The sequence below is a fragment of the Natrix helvetica genome (genome assembly GCF_964273705.1).
Source record: "Natrix helvetica genome assembly, chromosome: 1".
Classification (NCBI taxonomy): Eukaryota; Metazoa; Chordata; class Lepidosauria; order Squamata; family Natricidae; genus Natrix; species Natrix helvetica.
In genome coordinates, this window is record NC_138548.1 from 15,628,176 (window position 1) to 15,653,295 (window position 25,120).

The following is a 25,120-nucleotide window of genomic DNA, read 5'->3' on the forward strand; positions in this document are numbered from 1 at the left end:
GTGATTTTGTGAAGCCTAGGCCAGAACAAAGCTAGGCAACCTTAGCTCTTTTGAAAAACAGGGTCCTTTTGCTTTGTTGATGTCACATAAAAAACATAATCCATAAGCTGAATTGCAAGGTTGAGGGTAAAGAAGGAAACCTTGATGGAGATATGCAAAGTTCATTACTAAAGTGACAAAGGGAAAAGCATAAGTACCGATAAAGGAGAATATTTGTATTCAGGGTTGTTGAATACAGGTAGTCCTCGACTTCAACCCAAAATTTCTGATGCTAAGTGAGACAGTTAAGTGAATTTTGCCCCATTTTACAACCTTTTTTTTTTTGCCATAATTGTTAAGCGAATCCCTGGTGTCATTAAGTTAATAACACGGTTGTTAAGTGAATCGGGCTTCCCCATTGACTTTGCTGGTCAGAAGGACGCAAAAGGGGATCGCGTGATCCCGGGACACTGTAGCCGTCATAAATATGAACTGGCTGCCAAGGATCTAAAATTTGATCATGTGACCGTGGGGATGCTGTCCGAAGTGCGATAAACATTCGTAAGTAATTTTTTTCAGTGACATTGTAACTTCGGTCGCTAAATGAACAATTTTAAGTCGAGGACTATCTGTATCTGTAGCTCAGCACGGATGATGTTACTTAGTTTAGGTAATAAAACGTATGCAAGAAAACAACTAAGCTCAGAGACCACCAAGGGCCCCTCTTATCTTCAGTCCACAACAGGCAGATAATATTTGGAAAGGGTCACCTCCCTAATTCACATCTGAAGGGAGTGGATCAGAGGTGGCATTCTACCGGTTTGGATCGATTCTGTTAAATACTTGTTCTAACTACAGTGGTTTCCACCAAGGTCCTCTGTTCCGGCGGGTCGAAGGGACTGACAGCTCCCTATAAAAGGGCTGCTGTGAGACTCAACCTTCGCTGGATTGTTCTCACTTGTACTTAATAAAGAGCTGTTGTGACTGTTAAGCCTGTGTGTGCCTATCCATGACCCAGATTCACTCGAAACGGTAGCGGAAATCGCGGGTAACCTCACCCACCCTCCCCGGCTCTATGGCATCCCATTTAGGCCAGTGGTGAAATTCAATTTTTTTGGCTACCGATTTTGTGGGTGTGGCTTTGTGGGTGGGGGAAGGGGAAGGATACATCCCCATTCCCACCCTACCCTGGGGCCAGCCAGAGGTGGCATTTGCTGGTTCTCCGAACTACTCAAAATTTCCACTACCGGTTCTCTAGAACCTGTCAGAACCTGCTGGATTTCAACCCTGATTTAGGCCCATTTTTCACCAAAAGCGCAGAAGGCTGAGCGCCTGCGCGCACTCTCACATTTGCGAACCAGTAGGGAAGGGAAGGGAATACCCCGCCTGGAAGGGATAGCACAGTCCAGGTTGCAAGATTCGGTTATCATCGCTATTTCAATAAAAGCTATTTCAATAAAATCTCAATTTAGCCTTCCTGTGGAGTTGTATTCTTGGTCTACCCCAGGGGTCAGCAAGCTTAAACACTCAAAGAGCCATTTGGACCCGTTTCCCACAAAAAAGAAAACAGTGGGAGCCACAAAACTAACATATGTAGTTGAATTAAACGTTCTGCTTTCTTCTGAAACTTTCCTTTTCTTGGATTTATCCGTAGTTGGCCTACTGGGGGTTCAAAAAGCTCAATAAATCGTATGGCAGCAGGTATCACACATTGGTGATTGTGACGCAAATTTTGAGCTATTAGGGAGCCGCAGCAGAAGGATGAAAGGGCCACATGCGGCTCAAAAGCCGCGTATTGCTGACCCCTGGTCTAGCCTACCCAATAGGACTGGTGGAGAAGTTTTTTAAAAGCATAAAGGGAAGGTTTTTTTGCCCTTCTCTTCTTCCTGTCTTCATTTGATGATGATGATTATTATTTCTGCTGCCAGCTCTTCCTCCTAGAGGAGATGCGGGAACGAAAGTTTGACGGGTACGCCCGGGTCATCCAGAAAGCGTGGCGCCGTCACATCGCCATCAGGAAATATGAGCAGATGCGAGAAGAAGGTAGGGGGGGGTCCTTGTTCTCAGGATATGATGGTACTCCACTAGTGAGGCCACGCCTGGCCACCCCACAACACGAATGGGCGTGGATTGCACATTCTCCCTCGTGTTAATAATCAATAACGTTATTATCAGTCGTAACGATCTCTACAGAACCGCCCATGTCTACTGCACTTCATGATCTGCTCTTCCCCCGTTATCCCTTCTTCATGAAGCATCCGATATCCTGTACAACTTCAAAGAGAGGCGACGAAACAGCATCAACCGAAATTTCGTGGGTGATTATCTGGGCATGGAAGACAAACCAGAACTGCGCCAGTTTTTGGGCCGAAGGGAGAGAATCGATTTTGCCGATTCAGTCACCAAGTACGACAGGCGGTTTAAGGTAAGATGGAGTTGGTCGTCTACCAGGAGCTGAAGAACCAAAAGCTTCCAATATGGGACCTCTTTTTCCACCTTGTTTTCCCATTCTTTTCTCCCTCCTTCCCTTCTCTACTTACTTCCTTCCTCCTGTCCTTCCCCTTCCTTCTTTCCTTACCTTTCTCCAGTGGTGGGTTTCAAATTTTTTTAGAACCTCTTCTGTTGGTGTGGCCTGCTTTGTGGGAGTGGCTTGCCGGCCATGTGACTGGGTGGGCGTGGCCAACTTGTAAAATATGGTGAAACTCACTTTACAACGCTTTTACTTAGCAATCAAAATGTTGGCTCAGAAACTCTGGCATTTGAAGCATGCAAGACTTAACGCTGTCAAGTGACAAGACCCTCGCACCCCTAACCCTTTAGAAAAAAAAACCCCAGGGGTGTTCAAACTTGACAGCTTTAAGACTTGTGGACTTCAACTCCCAGAATTCCTCCTCTCGCTCTTCATCTTGATGATGTGCGGACGGGCGGGGGGAGGGAGCTGGAACCGGTTCTAAACGGCACGGTAGATTTGTGGAACCTCTTCTATAGAAGAGGTTAGAACTGGCAGGAATCCACCGCTGCCTTTCTCCTACTTCTACTCTTCCTCTTTCCCTTCCTACCCTCTCTCCTTCTCTTTCTCTCCCTTCCATCCTTCTCTCTTTACCTCTTCCTTCTTTTCCCCGTCCTCCTTTCATTCTCTCCTCCTCTCTCCCTTTCTTTTTCTATTATTGTTGGTGTATGTTTCAAAACTCAGTTTATGTTTCCTTGGGATGGTATTTCCGCCAACCCAAATATAATTTCAACATTTCAAAATATTGAAACAGCTTCAAAAACATTTTTTAAGGGTACATGTCAGGGCTGCCCCCGATCAGCGGTGGGTTTCACGTGCACGCATGCACACTTCACAGACGCATACACCCCTTTTGCACATGCGCCCAGCCTTCCATGCATGCACTTTGCTCTTGCATGCCTTTCCGTGCATGCACCCAGCCTCCAAAACATGTCTAAATAGGAGGGCATAGAGCTGGGGCGGGGGTGGGCCATTAGGGGTCCTGAACTAGTCTACTCTACATAATAAAGATAGGATTAGCCTTCTACAGAAACTCACCACATGGCACCAGGGACCCACAATTTCCTCTACAAGTTCAGGTGAACCAATCCGAAGCAACTGAATACCACCTCTGCCTCCAATCAATCCCCAGGAAAAAAACTTAACTCCATAGAGTCAGAGAAAAGGTACTTTTACTAGGAAAGAACCGATTGCAGCAAAAGCCCAGGCAAGGTCTGAAGTGAACACACACAAAAAGATAAATTGAAAATAACTCCAGAGCCCACCCACTCCCAGTAGCCAGGCAACCAATCATCGCCCAGGAAGGTGTTTTGGGAACATCTCCAGGTGCACCGATCCTCCTTTGTGCATGCCTATCCCAGGACGGTTGGCCTTGAAGATGTGAAACGACCCATCTCTTCTCAGAAATTAATCTCACACCTCCTGCATACTTCCCCTCCCAAATATACATTGCTCCCCCCCTTCTGTTTCCATGGCAGCTGGCAGCAAGCTTGAAGGGAAGGGAAGGCAGTCAGGCTGACAATATGATTTATTTGAGTTCAAATGGTTGTTATATTTTATGCTTCTATCAGTACTGAAGTTATTTTTTTTCCTACACTGGTAGTTCTCAGTTTATGAGCACAATTGAGCCACAAATTTCCAATTAAGCAAGGCAGTTGTTAAGTAAGTCCTGCCCCATTTTATGACCTTTTTTTTGCCATAGTCTTGTTGGAAGAAATGTCCTTCTGGGTTCAGTTCCAAGTGGGGGAAAAGACACCGGAAACATGGAGGCTGCTTGGAAAGATGGTTTAATGGTGGACAGGATCACATGGCTTGAGCTCCTGAACAGAAAAGGGAGGATCACATGCTTCCAGATGTTGGGTGAAGAAGAAAAGAGAGAAAAGAGAGCTTGCTGAGAGCTCCTCCTGGGTTTTTTATGCTCTTTGTTCAGCCCCACCTCTCTATTTCCTGTTCTTGTGTAAGAAATGTATTCTAATTGGTTGTGAGACTCCCAGGGGCCGGGGTGGTGGTAGTGTCTTAGCTAACTTTCTGGTTGTGTGTCTTTTTGAGTCCCAAGCTTGGTTGAGTTCCCTGATGCCATGTGGTGAGTTTCTGTAGAAGGCTAATCCTATCTTTATTATGTAGAGTAGACTAGCTCAGGACCCCTAATGGCCCATTAACAAAGGTGGGGGCTATTAAAAGTGATTCTGTTTCTTGCCTAAAAACATGTTGCGGGATCGTATCCTGCCCCATACATCCCTTCGGCCACAAAGAGGGACTCCTCCGGGTGTCGTCCACTAGGCTGTGCCAGCGGGCGACGCCTAGGGGAAGAGCCTTCTCTGTGATGGGCCTGACCCTCTGGAATGACCTTCCCCCTGACATTAGAACAACTACGGACCTCCGCTCCTTCCATAAGAAGCTAAAAACCCACCTGTTCCAGCTAGCCGGCCTGGCCTAATTCCAGCCTTCCCACCTCAGTTTTGGTTTTTAAATTTTATGATTGGTTTTATGGGCTAGTTTTTAATTTTTATAAATTGTACAGGGGTTATTTAATTTAATTTTAATTATGTATATTATTGTCTGGATGGGTTTTTTAAATTTATACCTGTACACCGCCCCGAGTCCCTCCGGGGAGAGGGGGCGGTCTAGAAATCTAATAAAATGAAATGAATGAAATGTTTCTCCATTTCTTCTCCAGGGAAATATAACATTCTGCCTTTTCAATATTTCCTAGGATATTTCATTCTTCTAGGAGAGGGGTGGATGCTAACCTCCTACAGTCGTTAAGTAAATCACTACAGTTATTAAGCGAATCATGCAGCCATGAAGGGAATCTGGCTTCCCCCTCTGACTTTGCTTGTCGGAAGCCAGATGGGAAAAGTTAGAAATGATGTTCACATGACCCCAGGAACAGCACAACTGTCATAAGTACATGCCAGTTGCCAAACGTCCAAATTTTGATCGGGTGACCATAGGGATGCTGCAACAGTTATAAGTGTGAATTGACACGGATCAATTTTTTTAGTGCCATTGTAACTTTGCAGTCACTAAATGAATTAGTTGTAAATGGAGGACTACCTCTACTTTCCTTGTCCCTTCTTGTCTATAACCCCTACCGTATTTTTCAGAGTATAAGACGCACCTTTTTCCCTCAAAAAAGAGGGTGAAAATATGAGTGTGTCTTATATACTGTTTACAGCATTCTTGGCCTCCCAAAACCCCCTCCCCTTCACCAAAGTGGCCGTGCAGAGGCTTTAGGAGGCTTCCAAAGTGCTCCTGGGGGCTGGGGAGGGCAGAAATCAGCAAAAAACAGGCCATTTTTTGCTCGTTTTTGGGGCCCGTCAGCCCCCAGGAGCACTCTATAAGCCTCCTAAAGGCTAAGCATGCCCCCCCCTTTTTTTTTTACAAAAAACAGACCCATTTTCGTGAAATGTTTTTGGGAGCTCTGCAGAGTGCAAAACCTTCCCCCCCCCCTTCAAAATCTTGGTGCGTCTTATTCTCCGGTGCATCTTATACTCCAAAAAATACGGTAATTTTGCTTTTTTCTCTAATTTCCCTTGAAACCGGTTTTTTTTTTTTCCTGGTTCTTTGTATTTTATTTTATTTTTCTAAAATTCCGTAGTTAACCAAAAAAACCAAAACAACACCAAAGGCATTTCTTTGAGCAGATTGTAAGACTTCACCCTCTTATTTTTCGTCTGCGCAGCCCATCAAGCGGGACTTAATCTTAACCCCCAAACACCTGTATCTGATTGGCCGAGAGAAAGTGAAAAAGGGGCCTGAAAAAGGCCAGATCCGGGAGGTGCTGAAGAAGCAACTGGAGCTCCAAAGAGTCAACCGGGTGTCCCTCAGGTGAGCTGCGTTCCCATCTTGTAAAAGGCAGCAAGGCCACAGCATCAAATGGTTTCTGCTAGAGCAGGGGTGTCCAAACTTGAGAACTTTAAGGCTTGTGGACTTAAACTCCCAGAATTAACCAGCCAGCATGGCTGGCTGGGGAATTCTGGGAGTTGAAGTCCACAAGCCTTAAAGTTCCCAAGTTTGGACACCCCTGTGCTAGAGAAACCCCAGCAGGTATGTATGAAAAGGCCATGGGTTGAAATCCTGCATGTGGCACATATGGAAAAGCTTCATGCGTGTGCTCACAGCCACCATTTTGACTCTTAAAACGCCCCTATAGACATTCCTAGGCCCCCTGCCATTCTTAATGTTGGAGAAACAGCTGCCCCATCCAACCATCCCGCCACTTCTCCATCTCCCAAGCCAGTGCTTCTCAACCTTGAGAGCTTGAAGATGTGGGGACTTCAACTCCCGGGGAATTCTGGGAGTTGAAGTCCACACATCTTCAAGCAGAAATTAACTGATTATCAGAGTTGGAAGGGACCTTGTAGGTCACACTATTTCTGACAAATAGCAGTCCAGTCTCTTCTTGAAAGCTTCCAGTGATGAAGGTCCCACAACTTCCGAAGGCAACTTCTGTTCCATTGGTTAATTGTTCCCACTGTCAAAAAAAATCCTCGTTATTTCTAGGTTGAATCTCTCCTTGATCAGTTTCCATCCATTATTCCTCGTCTGGCCTTCAGGTGCCTTGGAAAATAGCTTGACCCTCTTCCTCTCTGTGGCATCCCCTCAAATATTGGAACACTGCTGTCATGTCTCCCCTGGTCCTTCTCCTCACTAGACTAGCCATGGCCAGTTCCTGCAACCGTTGAGAAAAACTGACCTAAACTGTGAAGGAATTGTGGATAGTGAAATCGGGGATACTTGTAGGGAAGGAAAGGACACAACAGATAAAACAGGACAAAAATTGTTTCTGGCCACAGCTGTCCACTGCAGGAGAATCCCCATCTTCTACATCACTCTTATTTTTTTTTTCCTGTTTTATTTATTTTATTTTATTTATTTATTTATTTATTTATTTGCACTTCTAGACCGCCCCCTCTCCCAAAAGGGACTCGAGGCGGTGTACAGTCCACACAGCAAATACATCATCCACAGTAAGATTCATTAAATAGATAAACAGATGAATAAATGAATAAATATGGAGGAGGTTAAAAGAATTAAAAGAACTGTACAGCAAGAATATAAATATGGCTTTAAAACCCCTAAAATCAATTAAATTTAAAACAATACCCTTAAAATACCAGTTAAAAATATATTTCCAGGAGGTAACAGTTATAACAGTTATAATTATGCCAGGCCAGCTAATCGGAACAGGTGAGTCTTCAATTTTTGTCGGAAGGAGCAGAAGTCCGTGGTGGTTCTAATATCAGGGGGGAGGTCATTCCAGAGGGTTGGGCCCATCACAGAGAAGGCCCTACTCCTTGGTGCCGCCCGCTGGCATTGCCTAGTGGACAGCACCTGGAGAAGCCCCTCCCTGTGAGAGCGATTTATTTACATCATTCAAATTCCATCGAATAGTGTGTGTGATGTGGGTATGGTTATTTTTGAATAATCATAATCCACATATTTATTGTTGTATTCCTCATCATAATATTAAAAATATAATAATATAATAACAATAACAATCTTCTTTAACAACTCTTCACATTAATATTTCCTTTTTTATATATCTCCTCCTTTCTGACTCCTGTTTCTACTGTCTAGCTGTTGATAAAATACATCCCATATCAAAAAATATCTAGTTTCTTCATTATCCTTAATAGTGAGTGTTACTCTACCCTGTTTCCCCAAAAATAAGACCTTTCTGGATAATAAGCCGAATCGGGCTTTTGAGCGCATGCGCAAAAATAAGCCTCCCCCCCCCAAAAAAATATTGCAACACAGCAGCAGCCATGAGGTGACCATGCTCACAGCCTCCTGCACCTCAAAAATAATAAGATCTCTCCGAAAGTAAGACCCTGTCTTATTTTCTGGAAAACACGGTATCCATTTCTGTGCATTCTAATATTTTCTTACTTTCTCATCTGACCGAATCTCGTTTTTCCACTGCTGTGTAAATGCAATTCTGGTTGCAGTTAGTATATGTAAAACCAGATATATAGTCTTTTTATCACATTTTCCCCATGTAATGCCCAACACGAATATCTCTTGTTTCAAGTCTATGTGCTGCTTTATCATTTTTTCCAACCGTGTGTATTTTCATCCAGTATTTTTTGGCTTTTGAGCATGTCTACCACATCTCACTCTTGAATGGGGAAGTGCCACCCCCATCCAAGGTCAAAGTTGGGATTTCTTTCCTGTTGCAACTCTTTTCTTGGTGCTTTCCCCACCTCCTTGCAACGTCTGCAGGTTCCACTGCTTCTTCCAGACTCTTAACAGCTGCGACACATAATTGGGCCAGAGGACTAAAAAAAACCTTCGTCTTAAGAGCTTGGGGAAAAGGGATTTTTGTAGTTGCTGGTCAGAAGTGGGTTGCTGCCGGTTCGGCCCAGATCAGCCAAACCGGTAGTAGTGGTGATGGGAGGCTCCGCTCACCCGCCCGGACGCTTCTGCGCATGGGCAGTAGTGTCACGCACGAACGCGTGTGAGAGAGCGCCTGAACCGGTAGTAACAAAATTGACAACCCACTGAGGTCCCTCTTTGGCACGAGCGTTATTTCCGGTTCCCGGGGTCTCCGAGGCATCTGTCCTTCTCTTCAGAGAACTGACATCCCTTCCTTTTTAATTTTTTTTCCCTCCTGACTCTTTCCACCCCAGCACAAAGCAGGATGATTTCTTCATCCTGCACGAAGCCGAGGCAGATACGCTCCTGGAATCCATCTTCAAGACAGAAGTCATTAGCCTGCTGTGCAAACGCTACGAGGAAGCCACCAGAGGGAAACTCCAGCTCCATTTCAGCGACACGTGAGCAGACCAAGAGGGTTGGCTTGGAAACCTAATTTATTAGCCAAGAACGGGCCAGTCAGAGCAAAAGCAGCTCCCTGCCTCGACAATGGGAAACAATTTAAAACCTCCCTCAGCTTCTCAGTCACAGCCGTTTCCCACAGCAACCGTGAGCCAGAAATGTGCTTGGTAGTTTTCCCCCCCCCCGCCTCCCTTTTTTTCCCCTGCCATTCTCTTAACTATAGATTCATCAGTCTTCAGCAGCGGTGGGTTTGCGGGCACACACACCCCTGCCACGCATGCGCCCGGCCTCCCGTGCATGCTCTTTGTGTGTGCACGGCGCCTTCCATGCATGCGCCCAGCCTCAAAAACATGCCTAAATAGGACGGCATAGAAACGGGGCAAGTGGGCAGTCCCACCCGCGATTTCCGCTACAGGTTCGGAACCGGCTGAATGTACAATAATACAATAGCAGAGTTGGAAGGGACCTTGGAGGTCTTCTAGTCCGACCCCCTGCCTAGGCAGGAAACCCTATACCGTTCCAGACAAATGGCTATCCAACATCTTCTTAAAGACTTCCAGTGTTGGGGCGTTCACAACTTCTGGAGGCAAGCTGTTCCACTGATTAATTGTTCTGTCAGGAAATATCACCTCTGGTCTTCAGGTTCTGCTAAAAACCCTTATATGTATAGTAATCTGTTCTGACGACCCCCCCCCCCCACCTGTGAATAAACCAGAACACAGGCTTGGCTGTTTGCCACTGTTTAATTACTGAGATAACCAATCCTTTGGCTGAGGGCCCAGACAACTCACGTTCAAATGAAGCACCGCAGATAGTCCCAACAAGCAGACACGGCTAGAATACATAGATTTTCTTAACTACTAATTCGAACAGTTGTTTCCTGCAAATGTCCCCTCCCAACACCTCACCTATAAGCTCTCTTGAGAGGGGCCAATCCACAACCACCTGTGCTTAATCATCTTCTCTGAGCCTGCCTATGGAGTTGCTGTTTCTGTTTCTCAGCCCTTCTCAATCTAGCATCAGGGACAAACTGCCTTTGATCCTCCACACTGCTCCATGCCTCAGGCGCCTTCTGGTGGCCAACCAGCCTCTCTGGTCCCTGCTCTGAGTCTGAACCCTGCCCAGGGTCCTCCACATCGTCCAGGGCAGACTCCTATGGTTCCTCGCCATCCGAGTCCATCAGTAGCTCAACCGGATCCTGCTGGGCCACAACAGTAATCTTAGCAACTGGATTGAAAGTCAGAAGCCCCCTGAGTGTCAGGCCCAAAACCAAGAATGGCACGTGGTTATTCTTCCAAGCCGAGCTCTTTATTATTTTTATACCTATAGACAAAGTCTTGCCAGATGGCGGACTCCACTATCTGCTTCTACAATTTGTGACTTATTAGGGAGGGGATGTCTTCACCCTCTTTCTCTCACACATATACAGTAGGTAGTTGTCAAGTTACAACCATTTGCTCACTCAAAGTTGAAACGGCGCTGAAAAAAAGAGACATAAATATGACCATTTTTCATACTTACGCCCGTTGCAGCAACCCCATGGTCACATGTTCAAAAGTTGGAGGCTTGGCAACTGGCATGTATTTATTGTGGTTGCAGTGTCCTGAAGTCATGTGATCTCCTTTGTAACCTTCTGACAAGCAAAGTCGATGGGGATGTCAGGTCCACCTAACAGCCATGCTACTAACTTGAGAACTGCAATGTGTCAGGCCTGTAGTTATATTCTTTTTAGGATCTTTGGCCTGCCACACTTTCTTATAATTTTCTATGCTGTTTCAATAGTGTAGTAGTTGGGAGGGGGGAATAGAAAGGAGTAGGATTGTAGAATGGATTGTTGACATTCTTTTATAGAAGCCAAGGTCATCTTTTGTCTCCGTACCTCGACACCTGGCCGGAAGAAGATGGGTGTACATGCCAGCGTGGAAGATGATGATTGGAAGCGGTGATGGATTTGTGGGTGTGGGGATAGATCATGAACTTTCAACTGGGTGGAATTCCAGGATGTACATCAGAGTTGGAATTTTTCCATAGAGGTGCTAACATGCCTGTAGAATAAATTGGACCTTTAAGGATGTTTTGCCTTGGACAATGATTTATTTCTGCAAGGTATTTAGAACCCTAACACAGTGATTCACTTAACAGCTGTGGCAAGAAAGGTCCTGAAACGGGGCAAAACACACTTAATACAACTGTCTTGTTTAAGAGTAGAAATGTTGGGGTCAGTTGCGGTTGTAAGCCGAGGACTGCCTGCAATAATATTCAAACACTTATTCCTCTGGAATGCACTTCTACCTTCCTGGAAATCCCCTTCCTTAATTCATTCCAGCGAATCTAAAAAGAAAACCTCCTGTAGCAAGTTGGAAAGCCATTTAATCCAGCGATCCTTTTTTTTTTTCCAGGCGAAGCAGAGGTGGGTTGCTACTGGTTCGTACTGGTTCGGGTGAACCAGTAGTGGAAATTGGGACTGGATCGCCGAACCGGTAGGGATGGCAGTCTGGCCACACCCCCGAACCGGTGTCCTGGTCCCAGCTGTCGTTGCCGGCTTGTTTTTTAGTCATTTTTTTTGTGTGTTCTGTGCTTGCGCAGAACAATTTGCAGTCAGCTGCGCACGTGCGAAGCAAACCGGCAGCAAAACTGGCAGCATCCCACCCCTGAGGCAAAGGCATCTGCAAGGAAGAGACATAAAGGGTCGAAATGCGGTCATCTTGACTTAGTTGATCCCCCTTGCAGATGTCAAGGTAAACAAGAAGCAGAGTTTTGATTCAAGTGGCTTTGACTTTAATGGGGCCACCACAGCAGTGGTGTATTGCAGGCAGTACGCCCCGCACGGGCATATCGGAGCCTGCCCGGAGCACCGGGTACCGTTCCGGTATGGTGCTCCGGAGGGCCCACCTGCCCGCCCAAGCTCCTTACCTGTCCTTTAAGCCTTTGGCGTTTCTGCCCATGCGCATGATGTGTACCGCCAAGCAGCTGGAGCGTCTCAGAGGCTTGCGGAGGCGTTGCAAGCAGGTACGACGCAAGCGCACACCGCACACGTCCATGTGGGCGACACCAGGCGTGTTCCAACCGTACCGGTTGGAAGGGGATCCCGAACTCACCACTGCACCACAGATACCTCTGGTGATTAACCTTCCACTGTTCCCACCAGTGAAATAAAAGTACAGGTAGTCCTTGACTTATTAGTTTAGTTTATTGTCATTGCACATCGTACAACAAAATTAAATGCCATCTTCAGTGTACATTATAACGATAAAAATAAAAACACACATCAACCACATGCTATAAAATTGGAATTGAAAACTCGATATTGTGTTAATATTGCACTATACTGTAGAATTCCATATAGTTACTGCTCTGGGATAGAAGCTGTTTTTCAGCCTATTTGTCCTTGTTTTTATTATCCTGTACCGTCTGCCAGACGGTAATAGTTCAAAAAAAAAAGTGCCCAGGATGGGATGAATCTTTGAGAATGTTTTAAACTTTCTTAAGGCAGCGGGAGCTATAAAGCTCTTCCAAAGAGGGGAGAGGGCAACCAATGATCCTCTGGGCAAAGATGTTGACCCTCTGGAGCACTGTCCTATCTGCCTCTGTGCAATTGGCAAACCACACACAGGTGCAGTAAGTTAAAATACTCTCTATGGTGCAGCGGTAGAAGGTCACCAGCAGTGCTTCATTCACTTGTTGTTTCCTGAGAAGTCTCAGGCAGTATAATCTCTGCTATGATCTCTAAATTGCGACATGATCACAATTTAGCCCAAAATTTCCGTTAGTAAGCAAGACAGTTGTTAAGTAAGTTTTGCCCCATTTTACAACCTTTCCTGCCACGCTTCTTCAGTGAATAACTGCAGCTCTTGAGTTAACATGGTTGTTAAGTGAATCTATCTTCCCCCTTGACTTTGCTTGCCAGAAGTTCGCAAAAGGTGACTCCGGGGACACTGCGACCGTCATAAATACATGCCAGTTGCCAAGCCTCCAAATTCTGATCATGTGCACACAAGGGATGCTGCAAGGGTCATAAGTGTGAAAAATGGTCATTAGTCCCTTTTTTTCAATACTGTTGTGTTCTGACGCCCCTCTTTGTACACCAAAGCACTCCAAGACAAGAATACTGCTAGACGATTTATTCACAGTAAATTAACACACTGACTAGACCTTGGCAGCAATCCAGACTTCCAAGATAAGAAACAGGCGAGAGCTTCTCCAGTGTTGGTAATTAAGTTGAATCCTGCAACCAGCCTCCAGGAAAGTCACTCCTTATATACTATCTTGAGAGGAGCCTAATTACAACCACCTGGGTCCAATTATCTTCTGTATCTGCGTAGTTGTGCTTACTTCTATCAGCCCTCAGTTGCCAAGCGTCCAGGACCAATTCCCTTGTCTCCTCCCCACTGCTCCAAGGCATGACATCAGGAGCACACTCCCTTTGGCTTTCACCGCTGCTCCATGCCTCAGGCGCCTCCTGGTGGCCAACCAGCCTCTCTGATCCCTGCTCAGAGTCGGAACCCTGTCCAGGGTCCTCCACATTTTTCAGAGCCGACTCATAAGGCCCCTCGCTGTCGGAGTCTGGTTGCAGCTCCAACGGCTCCTGCTGGGCCACAACACTGTTGTAACTTCAAAAAGTCATTCAATGAATGGTTGTAAGTTGAGGACTATCTGTATATAAATAATGTTGACTGCTAATCACTTATGGCTCACTCATGCATACATTTGTGTAATCTCCTGTTAAAGCTGTGTCTTTTTTGGCCCTCGCCATCTCCAGTGACAGTGGCTTAATTCTGATTTGCATAATCGAGTCATTCTTGAAGCTCGCCCTGCCGTCTGGTCCATTTTGGCTCTCCTGGATGAAATCACCAATGGCAGCTCAGTCAGCTCCCAAATATAGGATTAGAAGGGTTTGAGTTTAAAAGTTGCCCCACCCCATGTTAAGACCATGGCAAACCTTAAGTCAGGGGTTAGCAACGTGTGGCTCTGGAGCCGCATGTGGGCTCTTTCAACCCTCTGCTGCGGCTCCCTGTCGCCAGTTGGCACCACAATTTTGAGAGGAGCTTCCGGTTTAGGGGAAGGGGCATAGGGCGCGCCAGGAGGAGACTCTATGGCAGGGGTGCCCAAACTTGGCAACTTTAAGACTTGTGGACTTCAACTCCCAGAACTCCCCAGCCAGCAGAGCTGGCTGGGGAATTCTGGGAGTTGAAGTCCACAAGTCTTAAAGTTGCCAGGTTTGGACACCCCTGCTCTATGGTTTTCCGCTCAGCTCCACAATTGATTGGGCTTTCGGTTAGGATAGCAGGAGAAAAAAGGACACCACACTAGGAGGAGACTCTAGCGAAACCGGACTTCCAGTTGGCTCCAGAATTGAACCGGGGGGGGGGGCTTCTGGTTAGGACCTTTGGGGCTCTTTGAGTGTTTAAGATTGCTGACCCTTGTCTTAAGTGTTGTAACCTGGATTGTCTTCCTCTTTCTTTATTTCAGACTACAATTCCGTGTGAAGAAGGAAGGCTGGGGCGGAGGCGGCACCCGGACAGTGACTTTTATGAATGGTCCAGGCAAAGTGGCTTTTCTCAAATCATCCGGAAAGAGTCTTTGTGTCAGCATTGGGAGTGGGCTGCCTAAGAATTCCAGTAAGTGTCAGGCTTATGGGTCTTGTCTGAGAGGCCAACAGGAGCGGGCCAATGAAGGAACCTGGTCAGCAGAATCTTCCAGCATCAATAATGCCTTGGTTTAACTTCTCCTAGAACAGGGGTGTCAAACGCAAGGCCCACAAGGTGCTTAGATCTGACCTGCAGGGCTGGCCTGGAGACAGCAAAGGACTTGCTCACAGGTGCCTCTGCCAGCGAAAATTGAGCTCGGGGCGGACACATCCCCCCCCCTCTCCGAGCTCCGTTTTGCTGGCAGAGGGTTGCAGTAGGCCGTCGTGTCTGAAAACGGGGCACGGGGAGCCACGCACAGACTTCCCGAGCTCCATTTTCACTGGCAGCGGGCTATCAAAACTAAAAAGAAAAGAAAAGGAGCATGCCAGAAAGGAAAAGGAAAGGGGAAAGAGGAAAGAAAAAGAAAAAGAAAAAGAAAAAGAAGGAGAGATGGGAAGAGAGCAAGGAAGGAAAAATAAGGGGAGGGGAAGGAAGAAGAAAGGAGAAGGAAGAGAGAAGGAAAAAGAAGAAAAAAGAGAGGGAGGGAGGAAGGAAGGAAGGAGATTATAATGAGCCTGAAGGAGGATCTCAGGGAAGTCCTGCTTTAGTACCTGGCCATCACAGGTGCCCCCGACACAAGTCCCATGTCATGCCTAGCATGGCTACGCCCACCATGGCCACACCCACTCCCGGCCACGCCATACCCCCAGGCTTCCGAGGTCACACACAACCCCTGATTCGTTGTGTGTGTGATAAGCGTACCCAGGGTCACGTGATCAAAAAGTTTACACTTGGCAAACGGCATGTTGTGATGACAGTTGCCGCGCCCAGAGGTCACGTGATCATCCCTTGCGACCATCCTAGCCAGCTTGCAACAAACACACAAAGGCAACATTAATATTATTAATAATATTATTGTATTAATAATACAATATTGTATTATAATATCATGTAATCATAGCATAGTTTACTTAACAATTGCAGGGATTCCCTTAACAACCGTGGCAGAAAAGATCATAAAATTGAGTGTGACTCACTTCACCACCACCTTGCTCAGCAACAGAAATGCTAGTGTCAGTTGTGGCTGTAAATCGAGGACTATCTGTACACTTAAAGTACTTGAAAAACATTTTTTCACTCTTGGCCTCAAATTGTGCCTCTGCAAAGGCGGTATTGTTGGGGACACTCAAAGGTTAGCACCAGGTTAAAGGATGCCCTCGGAGAACTTCCACCTTCAACCCTTTCTTCCTTCATGTTTTTTTTCTCATCCTATAGAGCCAACACGGAAAGAAATCCAGCAAAGCAGAGGACGTCCTCCCAAGCACCCACCACCATCCCGAGCTGCTGCGCCACTTCCAAGAGGTAGGAAGACTGTGCTCAACTTAGAATAGAATAGAATAGAATAGAATAGAATAGAATAGAATAGAATAGAATAGAATAGAATAGAATAGAATAGAATAGAATAGAATAGAATAGAATAGCAGAGTTGAAAGGGACCTTGGAGGTCTTCTAGTCCAGCCCCCTGCCTAGGCAGGAAACCCTATACCATTTCAGACAAATGGCTATCCAACATCTTCTTAAAGACTTCCAGTGTTGGGGCATTCACAACTTCTGGAGGCAACTTGTTCCACTGATTAAGTGTCCTCACTATCACGAAATTTTTCCTTAGTTCTAAGTTGCTTCTCTCCTTGATTAGTTTCCACCCATTGCTTCTTGTTCTACCCTCAGGTGCTTTGGAGAATAGTTTGACTCCCTCTTCTTTGTGGCAACCCCTGAGATATTGGAAGACTGCTATCATGTCTCCCCTAGTCCTTCTATTCATTAAACTAGACAGACCCAGTTCTTGCAACCGTTCCTCATACTGTATGTTTTAGCCTCCAGTCCCCTGATCCTCTTTGTTGCTCTTCTCTGCACTCTTTCTAGAGCAGTGGGTCTCAACCTTCCTAATGCCGCAACCCTTTAATACAGTTCCTCATGTTGTAGTAACCCCCAACCATAAAATTATTTTATGCTTTCCGTATTTTTTCAAAAATATGTGTTTTCCGATGGTCTTAGGCGACCCCTCTGAAAGGGTCGTTCGACCACCAAAGGGGTACCACAGGTTGGGAACCATTGTTCTAGAGTCTCCACATCTTTTCTACATCGTGGCGACCAAAACTGAATGCCGTATTCCAAGTGTGGCTTTACCAAGGCATTATAAAGTGGTATTTAACACTTCACGTGATCTTGATTCTATCCCTCTCTTTATGTAGCCTAGAACTTCTAAGACTATTGTGAGAGAGTTAGACAGGAGAGAAGTAAGGAGAACATTTGAGAGACTAGAATGGAAATGTGGTTTAGCCAGGAATAGAAAACCAAACCTCCCAGCCAAACCTCCCAGCAGCCAAACCTCCCAGCCTCTTTGCAGTGACCCCGGAGTACCCGACGTGACCTCACTAATATGCAGAAACAAATCGCTGACTTAGAGTAATAGGCTTCCTTTTTTTTATTGTTGAACATAAATTTAAAAATCGGTGTTTGAAGCTATTGTCAAATGCCAGGAAAATCAGGAGACAGTTCAAATAGGTATCAAGATGTATTGAAAGCTTAAGCTCTCTACAAGAATCTGAACTACTAACAGCCAAGGGGAAATTAGCGGGAGATAAGAGTAAAAGGAATTCAAGATGGGCTGGATTTAGATCTCTTGTGGGCACAAAGGGACTCATGACTGATGACACGTTTGACTCCTCCCTCGATCTCAGCCTGGACATCTCCTACAGCTATTATTAAAGTAGGCACAAAGGGACTCATGACTGATGACACGTTTGACTCCTCGCTCGGTCTCAGCCTGGACATCTCCTACAGTTATTATTAAAGTAGGAAAACAAGCAGACCAAAAACTAGATTATGCCAAGAACAAATAATAGAAGCTAAAACATCCAGTCCTGGTCTTCTTGTGATGTCATGGCTATACGCTCAGCCCCCCTCAGAATTGGAAATGTGGTGGAGGTATACACACAACTGAATTTACTTTATTTTTTTTGGGGGGGGGGAGTGTTCACCCTTTATCCTAAATCTTAGCAAACAGCTGGGCATAGAGGAATGCAGAGAGTATTGATGAAGGGATACAAAACATGTACCAGAAACATCAAGAGATAATACAGTTGTCCTCAATTTACAGCCAGCTGTTTGGCAACCAAAGTTATGATAGATTGCCTCTCAAAAGGTGCTTACAACCCGGTGCTGATGTTCTGACATCTGTCCCCTCACAATCACATGAGTGCATTTTGGGTACTTGGCAACTGGCCAGCTGAACACTGGGCTGCATTTATACAATACAATAGTAGAGTTGGAAGGGACCTTGGAGGTCTTCTAGTCCAACCCCTTGCCTAGGCAGGAAACCCTATGCCGTTTCAGACAAATAGCTATCCAACATCTTCTTAAAGACTTCCAGTGTTGGGGCATTCACAACTTCTGGAGGCAACTTCTGTTCCACTGATTAATTGTTCTAACTGTCAGGAAGTTTCTCCTCAGTTCTAAGTTGCTTCTCTCCTTGATTAGTTTCCACCCATTGCTTCTTGTTCTGTCCTCAGGTGCCTTGGAGAATAGCTTGACTCCCTCTTCTTTGTGGCAACCCCTGAGATATTGGAACACTGCTATCATGTCTCCCCTAGTCCTTCTTTCTCTTAAGCTAGACATACCTAGTTCCTGCAACCGTTCTTCATATGTTTTAGTCTCCAGTCTCCTAATCCTCTTTGTTGCTTTTCTCTGCACTCTTTCTAGAGTCTCCACATCTTTTTTACATCGTGGCGACCAGAACTGAATGCAGTATTCCAAGTGTGGCCTTACCAAGGCCTTATAAAGTGGTTATGCCTGTTTGCGGTGTCCTGTGGCCTCTATGACTTTTTAAAATGTATATAAAGAATGGTATCGTCTCCTTCTAGGTCGATGCATCAGAGAGAAGCATGCAGATTTTAAAATTGGCACCTTTAAGATGTGTGGACTTCAACTCCCCAAATCCTCTTTTTGAATTCTGGAAATTCAAATTGAAGTCCATGCATCTTAAAGTTAGCAAGTTTGAGAAACACTGATGTAAAAAGTTTAAGCAGCTAAAATTCACCCAACATGGTGAACTACATACTTTCATAATTTTAAGCCTGCGTGGTCTTAGGATCTCTAAGAATTTGAGGGACCTCTAAAACTTTTAAGAATTAACACCCCTATAAAAGCACATTTCCCAAAACATATCCCAGATCTCCTGCAGAGTCTAAAGGAGGAATAAGGGGGGGCTTATCTGCCGAACAACTATAGGTAAAAAGTGGATGGTTTAGTAAGACTGTTGTTTGGACCCCTTCTAGGAGGAAATCAATCAGTTATCTGCAGGAATGGAGCCACTCAACTTCCTTACAACACCAGGCAACAGGAGCACACCTACTACAGTCCCCAAAGGCCTGGACCAGGTCCCCCCGCCACGGCACCTCCGAGACAAAATATGGCACGGCGGCCAAAGGCCAGGGTACCCCCAGATCAAAACATGGAGTTCCTCAGTGTCCCTGACCAGGGCATGGCTGGGTACGTACTACTTTGTTTTTTTTTTAAAAAAGCTAAAGATTTCCACTGTCCAGTGGTGTCCAACTCTAGAGATTGGTTGCCCGTCTCCGTTTCCTCGGAATGGGACAACTCGCCACGGCCAACTTCCTGCAGAACAACTCGCCACGGCTGACTCACCGTGGGGCAGCTTGCTATGAGACAATGTAACAGTTCTACTTAATTATTTAGAGTAAATAAAACACGTTTTCATTTTTGCCATTCACATTTTATTCTGCCCCTCCTTTTGGATCCTTTCTTTAATTATTCTATTCCACTATTTCTTTGATATTAGTGTAATTCTTGTCCCGCAGGGAGTTGTCCTGCAGTGAGTTGGTTGCGGGAGCATCTGTTCAGCCCCCAGCTTGCGTGCCTCCCAGCCTCACCATGCTCTGCCCCAGCTCTCCCTGCAGGACCAGGGTGCCGCTGCCACCGCCGGAGCACTCTGAGCAAAACCAGCTTCCAAACTCCGGAGATCCGCTGCAGAGTCTTCTGGCAGCGGCCGCTCTGGGACTATGCTCTATGGTTGTGGGCCGGCTGCCAGAGACTCTCTGTCCCACCAGAGTCTTCCAACAGCCAGCCTACAACCATAGAGCGTTGTTGGGGACGTAGCTGGGGGTGGAACAAGCGCTTGCGTAACGTCCCTTTCCAGCCGGGCAGAGCGCCTTTGGGATATTATTGGGTCAATGAGTGGCACTCTGCCTGTTAGAAGGGGGGGTTGCTGGGCGGCTGTTCATGAGCGTGGTCACCGCATGGGTGCTGTGTTGCGCTGTCACAACAGCCGTTTGCCCCTGAGGCTGTGCCTGGCTCTTTGGGTGCCCATTCGCAAGAGAGCAGCCACCCAGCAACCACAAACCAATAAGCCCCCACCCCGGATAATAAGGCCCAGGCAACATTTGGGGAGTCAAAAGAAAATAAGACCCTGTCTTACTTTTGGGGAAACATGGTACCTTGGGGAAAGAAACCTTAAAATATTGATAGAATGTAGCTCAGGGTTGAACTAGAGAATAATTGGTGCTCTCTGAGCTTGGGTATTTGCTTACAGATGCTTCATTACCCAATTAGATGATCTCATCAGTGTACTGATTTCAGAATATTCATGAACCGGCAGAGACATGGTAACAAGGTCAGCCAATGAATAAGGCTTAGTAACATGGTCAGCCAGTGGGAGCTGAAACCGTTTGGAGCCTGGGTGTGACTTTGCTCTGAAGTGAAACTAAAAGAAACTCATTCTCTATATAGCCTGCCTGTGTTTGAACTTGCTTACAATCTCTCCTCTCTACCACGTTGGAAGAATCTGCTGTTGGTATTGTACATTTAGCCATGTGTTATTATGTATATAAAGAAGTTAAATGAATCCTGCTGAATCAGTTCTCTGTGTGTGCTTTCTGAATTTTATTTTTGCAACAAACTCTGACAACTGATGATATTAGCAAGTCAGGTGATGAAATCTTTGCTAGCATCAGGGACTCCAAAAAGCCTTAAAATAGTCACAACGGCTGTGGTTGTTGCATCTGAACCCCAAAATATTTGTGATCCAACCTTGCTGGTCTGAGACAGAGCAATACACCAACTAAGCTTGGATGATATGTTGGGTAACTTGTTCACTTTTCTTTCCAACGTATCAGGACACAAAGGAAAAGAAGCATTAGCCAAAGGCCACCTCCTGCTGCAGGAAGACCCAAACCACAACCCAAGATTTCCGGACCACGTTGTCGGGCTTTGTACCGGTATCTTAGCCAGGATGTGGACGAACTGAGTTTCAATGTGGGCGATATCATAGATCTCTTGATGGAAGGTAAGGGAACTTCGCTCTGGCCCAGTTGTCGTACCACACCAATCGTTTTATTGTGAGCAGGGAAATGGAAATCCCCACACTTGCGGCTGGGAAATATCGTAAGTGGGAATCCAGGACTTTCTGTTAAGCTTAACATGGGAATGGTTTAAGGTGCGAGTAGTTGCAAAGTTAGTGGGGCGCGAAGGCTCAGCGGTTAAAGATGCTCAATTTGTCAGCTGGAAATCAGATAGCCCAGATTCAAGACCCAAGCACCGTGCGACGGAGTGAGCTCCCATTACTTACCTCAGCTCCTACCAATCTAGCAGTTCAAAAGCATGCAACTGCAAGTAGATAAATAGGTATCACTTTGGTGGGAAGATAACAGTGCTCTGTGCGCCTCGACGTATAGTCCTGCTGGCCACATGACCACGGAAGTGTCTTTGGACAACGCTGGTTCCCTTGGCTTAAAAATGGACATGAACATCGTCCCCTAGACGATGGACAGGGGGAACTTTTACCTTTTATTTGCAAATTTAGTGGGGTGAATATGTCTGCATAGATTTGTGGAGGGATGAAAATTCTGCAGAGACACAACATTCTTTGGTGGGATTTATCTATCTGGGTTGCATACAGAAACATTTTAAGTACAGCTAGTTCTTGATGTATAGGGATGCGATGGCTCAATGTAAGACACCGAGCTTGTCGATCAGAAACATCGGCAGTTTGGCGATTTAAATCCCTAGGTGGAAGGTAACAGCGTTCCATGCTCCTTCGGCGTTTAGTCATGCCGGCCACATGACCATGGAGACGTCTTCGGCTTTGAAACGGAGATAAGCACTGCCCCCTAGAGTTGGGAACGACTAGCACATATGTGCGGAGGGAAACCTTTATCTTTATTTCTTGATTTATAACCACAACTGAGGCCAGAGTTTCTGTTGTTAAGCAACACATTTGGTAAATTAGTTGTGGTCCATTTTATGACTTTTTTTTTGCCACAGTTGTTAAATAAATCACTGCAGTTATTAAGTGAATCCCATGGTTGCTAAGCAAATCCAACTTCCCCCATTGTCTTTGCTTGTCAAAAGCCAGTTGGGAAGGTTTGCAGATCAGTGGTGAGATTCAATTTTTTTTACTATAGGTTTTGTGGGTGTGGCTTGGTGGGCGTGGCGGGGGAAGGTTACTGCAAAATCCCCATTCCCTCCCGATCAGCTGGGTCTTGGGAGGCAGAGAATAGATGGGGCGGGGCCAGCCAGAGGTGGTATTTACCAGTTCTCCGAACTACTCAAAATTTCCACTACCGGTTCTCCAAAACTGGTCAGAACCTAATAAATACCACCTCTTTTGCAGATGGTGATCTCATGATTCCAGGCTGCTGCAACTATTGTAAATACAGGTAGTCCCCGATTTACAACAGTTCATTTAGTGACTGTTCGAAGTGACAACGGCGCTGAAAAAAAGTTGACTTATGACCATTTTTCACACTGATGACCATTGCATCATCCCCATGGTCACATTATTTACATTCGGATGCTTAGACAACTGGTTCATACTTATGATGGTCACAGTGACTCCCCGGGTCATGGGATCCCCCTTTGAGAACTTCCGACAAACAGTCAATGGGGAAGCCAGATCCATTTAACAACTGTTAACAACTACAGTGATCCACTTAACGAATATGGCAAGAAAATGTGTAAAATGGGCCAAAACAAATGGAACAAATTTCTTACTTGGCAACATAAATCTGGGGCTCAACTGTGGTCATAGGCCGAGGACTGCTATGCATGCTGGTTGCCAAGCCACCAAAGTTTGAGCATGTGACCCTGGGGATGCTACATCAGTTGTGAGTGTGAGGATGTTATAAGTGACTTTTTTCAGTTTCATTATAACGTTATAACCTGTATAAAAGTTTCCTCCCAAACTCTGAAATTCATAGCACCGGAAGCTTTTAAAGAACAGGACATTTCTTTTCAAGATCTCAAGTCTTCCACAGATGCTCAACTTCAAGAAATGGCAAAAGCACTTAGGCTTATATACCGCTTCATAGTGCTTTTACAGCCCTCTCTAAGCAGTTTACAGAGTCAGCCTATTTCCCCCCCAACAATCTGGGTCCTCATTTCACACACTTCGTAAGGATGGAAGGCTGAGTCAATCTTGAGCCTAGTGGGATTCAAACTGCCAAATTGCAGGCAGCCGGCAGTCAGCAGAAGTAGCCTGCAATACTGCACTCTAACCACTGCGCCACCGTGGCTCTTCTACTCTAAATGTAGCTTTTTGTTTTCGGTTTTATAGATAGCTGTGGATGGTGGAAGGGTCGTCTCCATGGCCGAGAAGGACTTTTTCCTGGGAATTACGTAGAGAAGATCTGAACAGAAAGAGCAATCTGAAACAGGAAGTAAGAGGCAAGATAGGAACGGGTAAATGAGCCATTTCACGGAGGCAAGTCGGGCTAAGCACCAAGAAACTCTTGCCTAGATGTTTCTAAATGGCTTTTTTTCAAAACAGCAACCTTGTTGTTTAAGAACCTCAGTGAAGAGAATAGACCAGGTACCTTTCCTGTATGATTTTTATAAGGTGCTCAGATGCTATTTAAGAAAAGCGTTGAGGATGTAGAAGTATTTTAAATAATTAGCCGGGAACTGAACGCAGGTGGGAGGTACTGCTTGCTGGGTCTGGACAGCTGATGCAATCTTGTTGGGGGCATTACAGATAATAAAATGCCAAATTTTAAAACACAAGGATTCCACTTGTCTTCTTTGGTTTCTCAATATGGCACTTATTAAATGTTAGAGCTTTTGTTTATTGCGAAGGCTGATAAAGTCAGCTTTATGAAGGGGCATCCAGATGAATTGAATAATTTGCAATACTGTTGCTGATAGGAGGTATTAAACTGAAGCAATTCTATTAAATGTCTTTCTTCGTTTCCATTATTTCATCCCATGAGTTTAATGTCCTTTTTTTTTTCAAAAGTTGCCTCCTGGGAAAATAAATTCAAGCCCAAATAAAAAATGTCATACACAACACAGACACACTCACTTCCACAAGCCTTTAGAGGGTAGATTAATACATGTCTTAATATATTTAAAAATAGTAATGCAATTAAGTCAGTGCAGAGGAGGAATTCAACCACTGGAGACTTGTTGCATCCCAAATTGTGCATCTAACTTTCCTGTCTCTATAGAATCATCCTCCGAGCTGGCATGCATGTTCCTGATATTGGCAGGCTTGAGGCCCTATCCCCACCCCCCCATGGGATAGGGCCTCAAGCCTGCCAGACACATTTTTCACCACAAGAGGGTGAGAATCTGGGTGCATCTTATACACTGAATACAGCATTTTGGCATCACAAAACCCCGCCCCTTTCATAAAAATGGATGTGCATAGGCTTTGGAAGGCCTACAAAGTGCTCTTGTGTGCTGGGGAGGGCAAAAACGAGCAAGAAACTGGCCATTTCTTCCTCGTTTTTGCCCCCCGCCCCCCGTCCCCCAGGAGCACTCTACAACCCTCCCAAAACCTATGCACGCCTGTTTTTTTGCAAAAAAAGGGGGCTGTTTTTTGCTCGTTTTTACCCCCCTCCCCCAGGACCACTTTGGAAGCCTCTCAAACTCTCTGCATGCCACGTTTTTCACAAAAAAATGAGGCGTGCACAGGGTTTGTGAGATTTGCAGAGTACAAAAACTTTTTAAAAAATTTCCTCTTCAAAATCTTGGTGCGTCTTGTACTCCGAAAAATACGGTATATTTTAACCTGCAGCTATGGACCAGGCTAGTTAGGAGTAACTAGATTTTAGTACAAATGAAAGATAACAATCCAAGGATTACGTAGCAATTTGTGCCAATTCCTTTCTAAAATGAAAAGGTTTTGAAACAGTAAAACCAGCAG

At 45.5% G+C, this 25,120-nt stretch overlaps 1 protein-coding gene across 1 annotated transcript in view; it reads left to right on the forward strand.

Annotated features, from left to right (window-relative positions):
- The window catches only part of MYO1F (myosin IF), a 93,821-nt gene extending 69,845 nt beyond the window's left edge, over positions 1-23,976 (forward strand). Inside the window, exons 20-28 of the mRNA XM_081958333.1 lie at positions 1,908-2,022; positions 2,235-2,404; positions 6,174-6,319; positions 9,124-9,270; positions 14,741-14,889; positions 16,174-16,260; positions 19,236-19,449; positions 21,093-21,262; positions 23,531-23,976. Of these exons, the coding sequence (XP_081814459.1) occupies positions 1,908-2,022; positions 2,235-2,404; positions 6,174-6,319; positions 9,124-9,270; positions 14,741-14,889; positions 16,174-16,260; positions 19,236-19,449; positions 21,093-21,262; positions 23,531-23,607 (1,275 nt within the window). The 3' untranslated portion in view covers positions 23,608-23,976. The remainder of the gene's footprint in view (positions 1-1,907; positions 2,023-2,234; positions 2,405-6,173; positions 6,320-9,123; positions 9,271-14,740; positions 14,890-16,173; positions 16,261-19,235; positions 19,450-21,092; positions 21,263-23,530) is intronic.
- Positions 23,977-25,120: the final 1,144 nt, after the last annotated feature.